Source organism: Euphorbia lathyris, chromosome 5 (assembly GCF_963576675.1).
Source record: "Euphorbia lathyris chromosome 5, ddEupLath1.1, whole genome shotgun sequence".
In the NCBI taxonomy this organism is placed as follows: Eukaryota; Viridiplantae; Streptophyta; class Magnoliopsida; order Malpighiales; family Euphorbiaceae; genus Euphorbia; species Euphorbia lathyris.
Window position 1 is genome coordinate 40,774,434 of NC_088914.1, and position 13,401 is coordinate 40,787,834.

The window sequence follows — 13,401 nt, forward strand, 5'->3', positions numbered from 1 at the left end:
AAGAAAATGATATGGAAACGATAGTGTTTGAAATGGATGCAAAAACAATAGTTGAGGGGATCAATACTCAAATAGTAGATATATCTCTATTTGGAGATTTGTTGGAAGATTGTCCATCAATAATACAAAGTACATCTATCTAAGATAGCCTATATTTCTAACTAGCGGATAGAGGAGATCATCTTGTGGATATGCTCTTTTCCATGCTCTTTTCCATGATATTATAAGATTGATAAGTTTAAAAAATTAAAAAGAAAAAAGAAAAGAAAGAGAAATAGATATAGATAGGGAAGAATAATATTTTATGCATTTAAATAGTTAACGGTAGTATTGCATAAATAAAACGGATAATGACAAGACATGTTATGTTCCCTAGTAAGCTTCCATTGCCTTCCCTTGCCTTCTCCCTCGACCTTCTCATCTGCTTCATTCAAAGCAATTCATAGATGGCCAAAACCAAGCCCGGAAAGAAGGACCTTCATTCCTACACTATCAAAGGCACCAACAAAGTTGTTCGAGGTAAATTAATTACTCATATGCCTTTTTGCCTTTTAAAACCACCCCAATTTCTCAATTCTCACACAGAAGAGCCTTCAAAACCCACTTTATTAAATTCATTCTTTCTTTTTTCTTTTGCTGTCTGCTTATTTTGCCATTTCTTTCTATTTTGGGTTTATTTTGCTATGCAGCTGGTGATTGTGTATTAATGCGCCCATCCGACTCCGATAAGCCTCCCTATGTTGCTCGTCTTGAAAAAATTGAGGCTGATCATCGCAACAACGTCAAAGTCCGTGTACGCTGGTACTATCGCCCCGAGGAATCCATGGGCGGCCGCCGTCAATTCCATGGGGCAAAAGAGCTCTTTTTATCTGACCACTTCGATATGCAGAGTGCACATACCATTGAAGGCAAGTGCACTGTGCATTCCTTCAAGAACTATACTAAGCTTGAAAATGTTGGAGCTGAGGATTACTTTTGTAGGTTCGAATACAAGGCTGCTACAGGCGCCTTCACACCTGACCGAGTAGCTGTGTGAGTTTTCTTCTGCATTTTCTTTTATTGGTGTAGGATTGCTTTTACAACTTCCTTTTTTTTTTAAGGTACTGTAAGTGCGAGATGCCATACAACCCAGACGATCTGATGGTGCAGTGCGAGGGATGCAAAGATTGGTAATCTGTTGCTAACTCTCTTACATTATCATCAATATTATATATCATAAACCGAAAGGATTGGATTACATTGCTTGATGAGTTGATTGGAATGGATATGCATTGCTAGTATCTTCATTACTAATACTAATGATACCTTTCCCCTCAATTTTCACTTCTTTTTGTTCATTTGGTTTACATTTATGTTCATTCAATTAGCCAATTTTCGATGTACCTAAATGTTTTAAAAGTATTTGTCTTCATATATTTTCCAAAATAGTTCAGTATTTGGAACAAGACTAAAAACATTAGGTGTCTTTGTGTATACTCAATGGCCATTGGACTATTACAAATTATTATTGTGATCTTTGGAACCTATATAAACTTGGCAAACATAGGTTTACAAGTGTTTATTTGCTGTTAGAAAAGTATGTTAAGGACTGGAAGAACTTTTTTTGGTAAAATCCATATTTTGTTGATGAAAAATGAAATTCTAATAGATAATTACTCAGAAATCAGAACCTAAATCATGTTGAGCACTGATTGCAAGCAAGCCAAGTCTTCTCTGCTCAAGCCGCAGATTGATACGGTTCATCTGAGCCAAGTTTGTCCTGTTTAAGGTCATTTTGAAAATGAGTATTGAATCATGTGAAAATAGCTCATTTAAGCTTGTGAGTTATCTCTTTTCTAGGCACAACATTTGGTGGTCTCCCTGAAATTTTGGCCCTAAAACTTGTGCATTTTCAAATAATGTTGAGATAATAAGTATGGTTAACGATGTTACTTTTATGTATCTTGTTTCTTTCCGAGGAGGCCTTTGAAATGATTGTCTCTATGGGTGCTTTCATAATTGAAGTTCTTTAACCATATTTGTTAAAGGCGCGCCTCGCCTAGGCGCAGGGCTTAGTGCCTCTGCAGCAAAGAGGCGGGTGATGTTCATCGGGTGCGCGCCTGGGGTGCGCCTTGTGGTGCCTGTCCCCTTGTCTGGCGCCTGCTTAGGCTCAGATATAGGATTTTTTAGGGTTTTTAATTAAAATAAGTTGTTCTAATGTCAGTGTATGATATTTTATGATCAAGGGCTGAGATTAAATTAGAAGAGAAAAAAAAAGGAATGGATATGAAGATATGAAGGCAGATATTAGAATAAGAAATAAATGAATACAAAAAGGAAAGAACATTAATGAATTAGAATAAGAAAGAAAGAAATAGAAAAAGGAAATAACATCAATTAGAATAATGAAGAAAGAAGAAAAAGGAAAGAACACTAGCTAGAATAATAAAGAAAGATACAAAAAAGTTAAAAAGATAATGAGGCCCATGCTATTTAAAGTTTTGCTTCATAATCACTTGATCTTTCATTTCATTTGGACATTAAGTCCTGATCATTTATTTTTTATCACAATAATCTCTTGCTTGTCAAATTAGTAGTTAAAAATGTGTTATCCAATCCTACCAAAAAAAAAAAAAAAGTGTTATCCAATTCACCTGTGTTTGAAATTATATTTTTTTATAATCTCCTACATTACACATATCATAAACTTCTTTCAAAATGTTAAAAATACAAACTTTGAACGCAACTTAAATAAATAACACTCTGTAACCAAGTTTTATGTTCAAAGTTGACTTCTTTTGTCATCAAGGGGTTAATGTGACAAAAAAAAAAAAAAAAGATCAGGGCTTAATGTGACAAAACTAAAAATTCAGGGGCTTGATGTGTCCAAATAGAAGATCAAAGATTTAATAAACAAAAAAAAGAAAGAAAGATCAAGGGCCTCAAAATGTAGGGGTGTAAATGAGCCGAGCCGCTCATGACCGGCTTGACCACGTTCGGTTCGGTAAAAGCACGACCCTGTTCGACTCAATTTACAAACGAGCCGAGGCTTGAGCACAATTTTGAGGCTCGATTCATAAATGAGTCGAGCTTTATAATAGGGAAAATCGGCTTGATAGCTCACGAGCAGACTTGGTTATAGATTCGTGAACAAGCTTATAAACAAGCTCGATTACAATGTTCATGAGTAGGCTCGTGAGCAAGCTCAATTCGATTTTTTTTAATAATAGTTTTTATATAAAGGGGTAGATGTAAAACTACATAGTTCTGCGTGAAACTTTAGTTTTGTAGGTTCAAAACTAAGTAGCTTATGAACATAATTAATGAGATGTTCACGAGCAAAGTTCATGAATAGAATTAACGAGATGCTCCATGCTCGCGAGCAAAGCTCGTGAACAAATGAATGAGTTGCTCACAATAGGATAATTTTCTTAATGATCCGAGATCAAGCTTGCCCATTTTCTGCCGAGCATGAGCATGAGCAGGCCAAAGCTCGGATCGACTCGGTTACAGCCCTATCAGGACGCTTTTTAGAATAAGAAAGAAACGAATAGAAAAAGGAAAGAAGAGTAATTAGAATAAGCAATAAATAGCAAACACAAAGGAAAGAAGATTAAGATCTGAATATTGAATATTCCATACTTCCACTGTGTTTGTGAACGTTGAGGAAGCTCTGCTGCACAACAAAGTTCTTAGATTTAAATTTTTATTATGAATTATAGTTATGGAAGAGTTAATAGTTAATTTGAAATTTATTTCATGCATTTTATGATTAAGATTGCTGTTATTTGACGATTATTTGTTGTATTTTAGAAAAGTTAACAGTTGTCATTTATAATTATATATATATTAGTGCGCCTCGTGTTGCTCGGGCACATGCATGTGCCTTGGGCTTAAATAAGTATGTCTTTAACAGACCTTCAGCTCTATTTATGAAACATTCAAATTTAATCATACTGCTGTCAGCTTTTTTTGACTTAACTTGTTTTACTAATGAGCCAACCTTAAAGCTATATTAACAAATCATATCACAAATAAACCAGGCTTGATCAATAGAAAGCTTGTATTGGCTCATCTGCAATTGCAGCCAAAACTTTTGGATTTATCAAGTTGCAGAGTGTGCATTTAAATCTTACTGTTGGATTAAAAGGCATACTTCCAGTTGCCAAAGACATGTCTCTGATTGCAATAGTATAAGATTATTTTGGGTTAGCAGTTTACTCACTACAAAGTAACTATTATTAATTTAACACTACTCTAGCCATTTCTAGGCTGTAAATCATTTGATAAATTTGTAACCCATCAGTGGGCTTCCCTGCTAGTAGGGTCATTTATGATTTTATATGTGCAATTTCCATCTTGTGGGCTTCTCTTTTTCTTTTTTTTTATTGTTTTTTTTCAAGAGGATGAGTTTGAACCCACAACCTCCCACCTCTAAATTCTGAGGTGTACCAACTGAGTTATGCTACTTTGGTATCTTGTAGGCTTCTCTTAGAATTTCTCTCTAATGAAATTATTGGTCAGCTAATTGGTATGTTTTCTTATCTATATGCTATAGAGAAACCATTTTGGATCCTTCCCGTAATTAATGAAAAGGTGAAAAATAATTAATGAAAATTAATATTCTTTCCAGAACTGAATTCATTTAGTGTGTGATCAGAAACAGCAAGCAGAAATTAGTGAAAAGAAACTAAGCCCTTGTTTGGGAGGAGGTTAATGGAAGTAAATGGGAGTAATGGAAGGTTAAGTATTAAGTTAACCTTGTTTGGGAGTTATTTTTTGAAAGTAAATGGAGGTTAATGGGGTTAAATCTTTACTTCCTCTAACCTCCAAATTGGGGGTTAATGGGAGTAACGTAAACTTTTTTAAAATTTCTTGTTTCTGTAGTGTAAATTTAATCTTCCTTCCCCTCCATATTTAAACTCCCAAACAAGATTAAACATTTAACCTCATTTACATCCTATAAACTCCCAAACAAGGTTAACTTTTAACTTTCCATTCCATCACTTCCTTCCCTTTCCATTACCTCCTTTAACTCTCACCTCCATTCACCTCCAAACTCCCAAACAAAGGCTAAGGAAAATTATGAACTTTAGTCCTTTCCCAACAGCTGCATTCAGAATGCAAGGAAACAACATCATATGAAATTGCTCTTTGAATGTGATACATATTTTATTTTTTATAATATTATGAATTTGAATTGAATCTTATGAATCATGGTTAATAAAATGGGTATTTCGATTCACGAGTCGAATCTCAATCTGACAACTATGATTTTAGGCAAGTTATGAAAATTTTAGAACTTGATAGGATTGGGCTTTGTAATGTATATATATAGTGAGGTGTACAGATGTAACCATCAATTTAGGTAGTAGCTAGCATTTATTCCTAGTTAGTGACTCTATATATAAATATCTATTCCTACCTCATAATCACATAGAGTTTTCTCTCAATCTTGTCTATCTAAGTACATGGTATCAGAGTTGCCCTAGTGTGCAGAGTTTTTTGCGTTTGACCAAGTGTGCAAACTTACCTAGGATTCCACCTGTTTCTCTTCCACTGACCTTCGGCCACCTACGAGTCTCACCGCCCCGCTCAGTCACTTGCCCAAGCTTCGATCGGCATTTCTGCAGCGTTTTGGTTGCATTCTGACCGATGAATGCACCGCACGCGCCACCAGCCCTCCGACGACCCTCCTCCACATGCCAATGCGTGACGGCGAGTCCAGCCACCTCAGCCGCCTCTCTGCCTTTGGTCAACACCTTCGGCTTCGTCTCGTGACTGTCAACTTTATTTCTGCTTCCAGTAACTTCTTTTTTTCCCGATGGAGGCCAATATAGCTTTTTTTACTGTTATGTTGGGGCTTGTTTTGGTGTTGCACATCGATATATTGGGTTATCTTCTACTTGCTGTGTTTGTGGTTATTATTTGCCAGTACGACTCACGAAAAAAAAAAACTGAAGCTAGCAGAAATGTGGTAAGTAGCATTATGACGGTATCCTCTAAGATCACCGATCATAAACTGACCGGGTCCAACTATATCAATTTATCTAAAACCATTAAGATATATCTGCGTAATATATCAGGAAGGCTCATCACTTGATCGATGATCCAAAGACAGATAATGAGGATTGGATGGCAGATGAGGCTTGTCTGTTTACTTATGGACTACTTGCAATATTAATTGCTGGCAAGGGTAATGTCTCTCGCTTATATGATACTTATAAGTCATTCTACACCACTGATCGCCAAAATCAATTTGCTCAGAATTACTATATGCAGTTGAGAGAAAATTTTAAACAGCTGAATGAATTGCTACCTTTGAGCACTGGTATCAAACTGTTGCAAACCCAACAAGAATAAATGTTTGTTCTCCGCTATTTATGTGGACTTGGCTCTGATTTTGAGGGTGTTACTTCTTAGATTCTCTCTGGTGCTACCATTCCTGATGCTGAAGAGGCTCTTACTCGTGTTTTGCAAAGTGGGCTGGTTCTTTCAACCACTCTTGTTGTTCCTCCTTCTAGTGCTCTCCAACTAAGGGTAGTACTCAGGACACCAAAGGTCCAACCGAAGGAAACAAAGTCTTTAAGTGTTATTATTATTGTCATGAGTCGGATCATACCAAGTGTACTTGTCCAATCCTCAAGGAAAAGGCGCAAAGGAATGTCTGCTCAGGTTAGCACTACTGATGTTACATCCTCTGGCACGACTTACACTCCTACTGCAAATGAATATGCTAAGTATCAAGAATCATTAGCTTCACACCATTCTTCTTCATCCATCAGTGCTGTTGCTGTATCAGGTAATTCCAATAAGTGGATTCTGGTGCGACAGACCATATGACAGTTAATTCTAAATTGTTCACCTCCCATAATAGAACTTTTCCTTCACATGTTACCATAGCTGATGATACACATTCTTTTGTTATTGGTTCTGGCTTATGCAGCACGAAAACTCTTTTTCGTTAGCATTTTCGCGTTTTATGTCTGTTTCCATTTCCATTTCTTTTCCGTTCCTATTACTGTTTCTTAGCTAAATTTTCTTAGAGCAATGTCTCAATCAATGTGTGAGATTATGTGGATTCGTCATCTCTTGTCCGAACCTGGATTAACGTCACCGTTATAACGTGATAATCAAGTAGCCCTTCATATTACTTCCAACCCCGTGTTCAATGAATATTGAAGTAGACTCCCACTTTGTTTATTAAAACCTAGAAGAAAACATCATTGCCACGACCTACATTGGCACCATTAAACAGCTTGGAGCCATTCTTACCAAAGCTTTAAATGGGGTTCGGGTAAATTACATTTGTAACAATCTGAGCATGACAAATATTTATGCTCCACCTTGAGGTGGAGTGTAATGTATATGTATAGTGAGGTGTACAGATGTAACTATTAGTTTAGGTAGTAGTTAGCATTTATTCTAGTTAGTGACTATGTATAAATGCCTATTCCTTCCTCATAATCAGATAGAGTTTTCTCTCAATCTTGTGTATCTTGATTACAGGCTTCAGTAGACAAATTTGGTCAGCATATCTGGCTTGATAATTTACTGTAGACCTAGACCGGTTTGGGTTTTATATATGGAGCATCCAGACTAAGGAAAGAGTTTTCAAGTGAATCAAACAAGATTGAGGCAAGTGTACAATAAGGTCACGACCCTTATTATATGTTTCTCATTTGGTAAAGCTTGTATGAATTGTGTAAACCAATTAGGATGGAGCATGAGTGAAGTCTTTTATGGTATTCCTGTAACAGTTTAAGCAATTCCCAATTCAAAAGCTTAAACACATGATGGATGTTCCTAGGATGATGCCCTGCACAGAACGTGCAGTCCCAAAACAAGTGTCTGACTATTGAGGAATTAAGGTTTAGTGAAGTTAATATGCAGAAGAATTGCCCAATTTAAGATCAGACTCATCCATAACCATCTGAGATTAGATGTCAAACTAAATTTTTCTAAGATACCTTTCAAGTAATAACCTAAATGGAGTGGAGGAAGAAAGATCTTTTTGGTATGATGGAACCTAACTAGATTACGGTTATTGCTTCACTGAGTTGAATAGAAACAGTTGGAAATGTAGTTTGAGAAAAGCGCACTGATGGTTCAGAACTTCTAAGGTGTTCATGCATGTTGAATAATAAGTTTTAGAGCAAAGTATAAAAAATAATCCCTGTGCTTTGGCTGATTTACAAACTTTTAAACTTCGGGAACTCCTTTTGCAAATCGGCAAACCACACCACAGAGTTTATTTTTGTAATTTTTCTCTTAAGTATTATATGTAATATGGAGTTCTTATGATATGTCAGAATGGTAAGTGCTGTCCTGATGACTTTACCTATTTGTTGCAGGTTTCATCCTTCTTGTATGGGTATGACAATTGAAGAAGCCAAAAGATTGGATCGCTTTATGTGTTCAAATTGTTCCTCGGACGATGATGCAAACAGATCTTTGAATGCGTACCCAGCATCACCATTTATTGAGGCCAAGGTGAGAAAATCACAAATCTGAGATTCTCAAAGTAGACTTGTAACTTAATGCTCAATCTCTCTAGCCTTCTGTTTCCTGGCATAGATGGATTGGACTCTGTTATGGAAAGAGAACACGTCTCTTGATCTTTCAAAATATTAAGCCCACTTCTTTTTTTGTCAAATTTCTGGGTAGAAAATGCATCTTTATTATCCATCTGTTGGAGTCATGCCTGTGCCATATCAATTTATTGCTTTAGGAACATCTGAGCCTTCGATTTTTTGGCAGCAGTTTCCTTCTCCTGATGCAATGCACAAAAGTTTTTTCTAACAAAAAAAAAGAGGGGTTCTTGCTATATGTAATTGCATGAAGAGTGATGTTGATTTACCATTGCAAGCTTGATACTTCTCATCCTTGTCACGCATAAAGGTTTTTTTTGGAAAATAGAAGTTTAGTTCCAAGAGTAATAGTTTATAATATGCGCATATAAAAAAAAAAAAGTTTATAATATGCAAATTTTCACAATGTAATTATCTTATCTGATTTGTCAATTGTGTTCTTTAAACATATGTTGTGTTGAGGTGGGATTTTGGTATTATTGTATTATTTGCTTGATATAACTTGGGTTGTGTGTTTTGGGGTAGGTGGATTCAAAGAGGAGGAAGAGATAGATTAGATGTAGCAATCCAATCCAATCCAATGTTGTTCTATGCTGGAATGGAACTGTACAGTACAGTGTTGAGTATTGAGCAACAAATGTCTTTTTTGGTTTCTTAAAGTCTCCGGATTTAATGTTATTTTGTTCTAGTTTCTTTAATCACTAGCTCATCCACAATTTAGCTCTGATCTGAATTCATCATGAACGAAAAATCTTATGCGTTTTTTCTTCTAGAAATTTACTCGAAATTTCTGTTTTTAGATTCATTAACGTTTTCTTATGTCATTAAGCTATCTAACTTGTTTTCTTTTAGAATTTATGGTAAAATAATTTCTTACTTGTTGTATGTTGAGGAATATGGGTTAAGTAAAGCCCAATAAAGACAAAGGAACTCTAAGCCACCACACATCCTGTATATATCCTTACAAAGGACAAAGTACGGGGATCGTCTCCTCTTCATCTCTTTCTTTCTTTACTTTATATACTCCTACTAACTTTAGAAGACCGGTATCAGAACAACATTCCCAATTCAGGTATCCGATCATTTGGTGCAGTGAGCATGGAACCAAACATTATCAAAGTTCAAAATCTAAAGCTCATTTTTTATTGGTCCATTGTCGAGAGCTTTTATAAAAAAAAAATAGCATGATTTTTGTTATGTTAAGAGAGCATTAGGATTTGAAGATCATATAGGAGATCTATTCTTGTCGAAACTCACTTTCCAAGCTTGCTTTTGACAAAACTCTTCCAACTATGGGTTCGAAGATTAACAAAGTAGAGTATCGTGTACGAGTCTGAACATCAAACCTTATGAACTTATTAGTGGAAAAAAATAACAGCAGAAGTGGACTCCTGTATTGGAAGGGTCAAAATGCCATTGGCCTTTTCGCCTTTTGCATTTCAAAGTTTCAATTTCAAATAACAGTAGGGAAAATGGCACCAATTTAACCACATGATTCAACATTGACATGATGAAAGGTGTGTCTTTCGTAATGGACCCCTCGCAACGTCAAAGGTGTCTCTAGTTTAAGAAAGGTTGAGAGAAAGGCACAGTTCGACAGAGGAGGAGGATGACAGACCCATTAGTAAACGTGAAATGTATGAGATCATCCTAAAGGACCTACAGGAGGCCAGGAATGAGATGGAGGTTCAGACAGGACCTTCAGAGATAACTGGGACATTCACTCCTACAAAAAATCAGGCGTCGGCTGATGCCTAAGGGATTATGTATCCCTACCTTCAAGGAATATGATGGCGTAGGGGATCCAACAACCCATGTTAAGAATGTTAGAAGAACAATAGAGGCAATAATGACCACTGATGCTTTTCTCCATTGTCTTTTTCCAACCACCCTAAAGGATTCAGCAACTTAATGGTATGGGCAGCTTCTCCCAGGTTCCATTCGGAGCTTTAACCAGATGACTTCATCCTTCGTCGAGTAATTTGTAATGTCCATCCACGAATGGAAGAGGATGCAAGATCCGAATAGGATGATCCAGTTCGAAGGGGAAACTCTTGTCCAGATCATTGAGTGTTTTCAGGCTCCAGCCATCTGTATCAAGGAGTTTAATGTCGGATGCACAATAGACTCCATGGCAGGAGACTACTGAAGCCGAGCTTTACAACAAAGTACTGTCACATGCACACCTCGAGACTTCCATGACTTGATGAAAAGGGCAAGACAGCTTATATGTCCTTATGGGATGACACTAGATATACTAGAGATATGTCCTTATGGGATGACACTAGAGATACTTTTGCTTATGGCTGTTTAAAACTCTATGGAGCCTTCGGATTCCACAAAGATTGAAATCTTTCGCCTAGCTAAGACTACACAACCGTTTACCGACTAATGTGGAACATCTATAGAGACATATCGATTCCCACGACACGTGTCCAAAGTGCAAGAAATCGAATGAATCTTTGTGTCATGCTATCCGAAACTGCGAGGTAAGCTTAAAATTTTGGAAGAATATGTTACCTCAAGGGTGTTGGCATCATTTCTTTGATTCCCATCCCGATTATTAGTTTTGATGTTGCCTATAAGCTAAAGATGTTGCTTTTGGCATTCCTAATTGGGTGGGACTTTGCATACTCTACACTACCAACCTTTGGAAATGGTGCAATAAATCCTTGTTTGAAAATGGACTTTTGGTTCCTTTCAATGTTGAAAGCTACATTTGGAAGCATGTTGATGATAATAGGAGGGGTTAGAATCTTATCGATCATAATTTGCAAATTTCGACTAAGCAGCAAGTGCATCTCGCTTAACAGAAACCCTTGATGCCTCTTTGCAAGCTGAATGTTGATGGCCACACCAACTAACCAACAATCAGATCCACACGTCATATTGGAATAAGCAACGTTTTTAAGCGGAATTATGGGGTTTACACACCAGAATTAATATTGCACTTCATCTGTTATGAATAAAACATACTCACCACATCACTGAAGGATCATCATTGAATCAGACTATTTGGATGTTATCAATGTTATGAATAAAACATACTCACCACATCACTCCTCTAAATCTTTGATCAGCGACATCCAAATCTTGTGAACTAAGTTTGACGAAGCCATTATGCAACATATCCACTGTGAAAGAAACCGATGTCCATACTTCTTAGCTAATCTGGCTCATTCCGCACCTCCAGGCATTACCACACTACATCAGGCTCCTTTTGGATCAGTAAAGTTGTTGTGGTCTGACGTTGTCGGCATTTCCTTTCCTAAAATGGTCGGGTCTAATTACAGCTCTGTTGATACTGTTTCTTAGTTTTTTTTTTTTTTTTTTTTTTTTTTTTTTTTTTTTTTTTTTTGTGGATTACTAAACCTAGCCACAAATTCCTACACTTAGTCTCATGAAAAGACAAAACTGCCCTTTCAACAAATTCACTAATCCTCCCAAATCCTCTTAAAAACCCGAAACTCTCTAAAATCTAGTCCGGACTAATTTGGTAAAGAAAAACATAGGTCGAGGGAGGAGCGGCTACGGAAAAGGACTAATGATACGTAATTTCCTTCGAAAATATGTTTTATTTACGGTTGTTTATAGTAAAATCGAATGATTTTTAAAAAATCAATTTTTCGGTGTCGGGACATATGAACAATACGCCTCCACCTGTGGTGGGGCGTGATGTTCATACGACCCACTTGTGGTGGACACTAATATACCTTACCACGTGGTGAGGCATATAAGCAACACGCCATATGCCTCCACCTGTGGTGGGGCGTGATGTTCATACGTCCCACCTGTGGTGGACACTAATATGCCTTACCACGTGGTGAGGCATATAAGTAACACGCCTCACCACGTGGTGAGGCATATTAGCCATATGCCTCACCATGTGGTGAGGCATGTGAACATCACGCCTCACCACGTGGTGAGATGTGATGTTCACATGCCCGCGTTCCGTACAGATAAAAAAAATAGAATTTTGGTTCCCAAAACAAGAAAGGGCAGTTTCATCATTTTCCTAGGCTAAATGTGGGAAATCTAGACCATGTATAACAACACCCTTTTTTTTCTATTTCGACTATGTTTTTATAAAAAGGTTAAAATATTTTTATAAAAAGACCAAAATATCCATATTAAATGTAAAAGTCTAAGGTATTTTGACTATTCTAGTTTTTGACCCGTGCGATGTACAGATTCGTTTTGGCATATAAATATTAAAAAATTGTGATTTAATAATTAAAATTAATGGCATAAGGTGTTATATAAATTAAATTTTATTCGTATTATTTTTGCATTGACTTTAAATAATCCTTTTATAGAAATATAATAATATAATTAAAATTAATATATTATATTATTTTTTTTATCAGTAAAAAATGAGGAAGTGACACCTCAGGTCCATCGTTACTATTTTATATTATATATAGATAGATAGATATGCATAGAATTAGAGAGAATTTAGGAGAGAGTTTAGTGATTAATTTAAATTCTGTAGAACTCTTAGATATTAATACGAATAAAATAATCATTTTATAGATAAATATTATTAACATAATTAAAATTAATATATCATATTATATTTTTTATTAGTAAAAAATGAGGAAGTGACATCCCAGCTGTTGCTTTATATTATATCAGCAATATTCACATGCACTCTAATGACCACGATGAATTTGGTCATTCACCGTTAGATGTAGGCTGATTAAAATCCTAAGGTGGAGATTCAAAACATTATATGCAGAGAATTAGAGAGGTTTTAGGAGAGAATTTAAAAATTAATCTAAATTTTGTAGAACTCTTATATGTCACATGATGTGTGGGAATTCCCACATGA

The 13,401-nt window shown here is 36.1% G+C and overlaps 1 protein-coding gene across 2 annotated transcripts; it reads left to right on the forward strand.

Annotated features, from left to right (window-relative positions):
- Positions 1–323: 323 nt before the first annotated feature.
- Positions 324–9,375, forward strand: LOC136230181 (chromatin remodeling protein EBS-like). 2 transcript variants are annotated; one of them, XM_066019161.1, is made up of 6 exons: positions 324–519; positions 690–908; positions 1,005–1,032; positions 1,101–1,169; positions 8,334–8,472; positions 9,096–9,375. In XM_066019161.1, the coding sequence occupies exons 1-6, from the start codon at positions 447–449 to the stop codon at positions 9,120–9,122; spliced, it is 555 nt and encodes a 184-aa protein (XP_065875233.1). In that variant the 5' UTR covers positions 324–446; the 3' UTR covers positions 9,123–9,375. The 2 variants fall into 2 exon arrangements, with proteins under 2 accessions (XP_065875233.1, XP_065875232.1); XM_066019160.1 differs by having other exon boundaries at positions 327–519; positions 690–1,032.
- Positions 9,376–13,401: the final 4,026 nt, after the last annotated feature.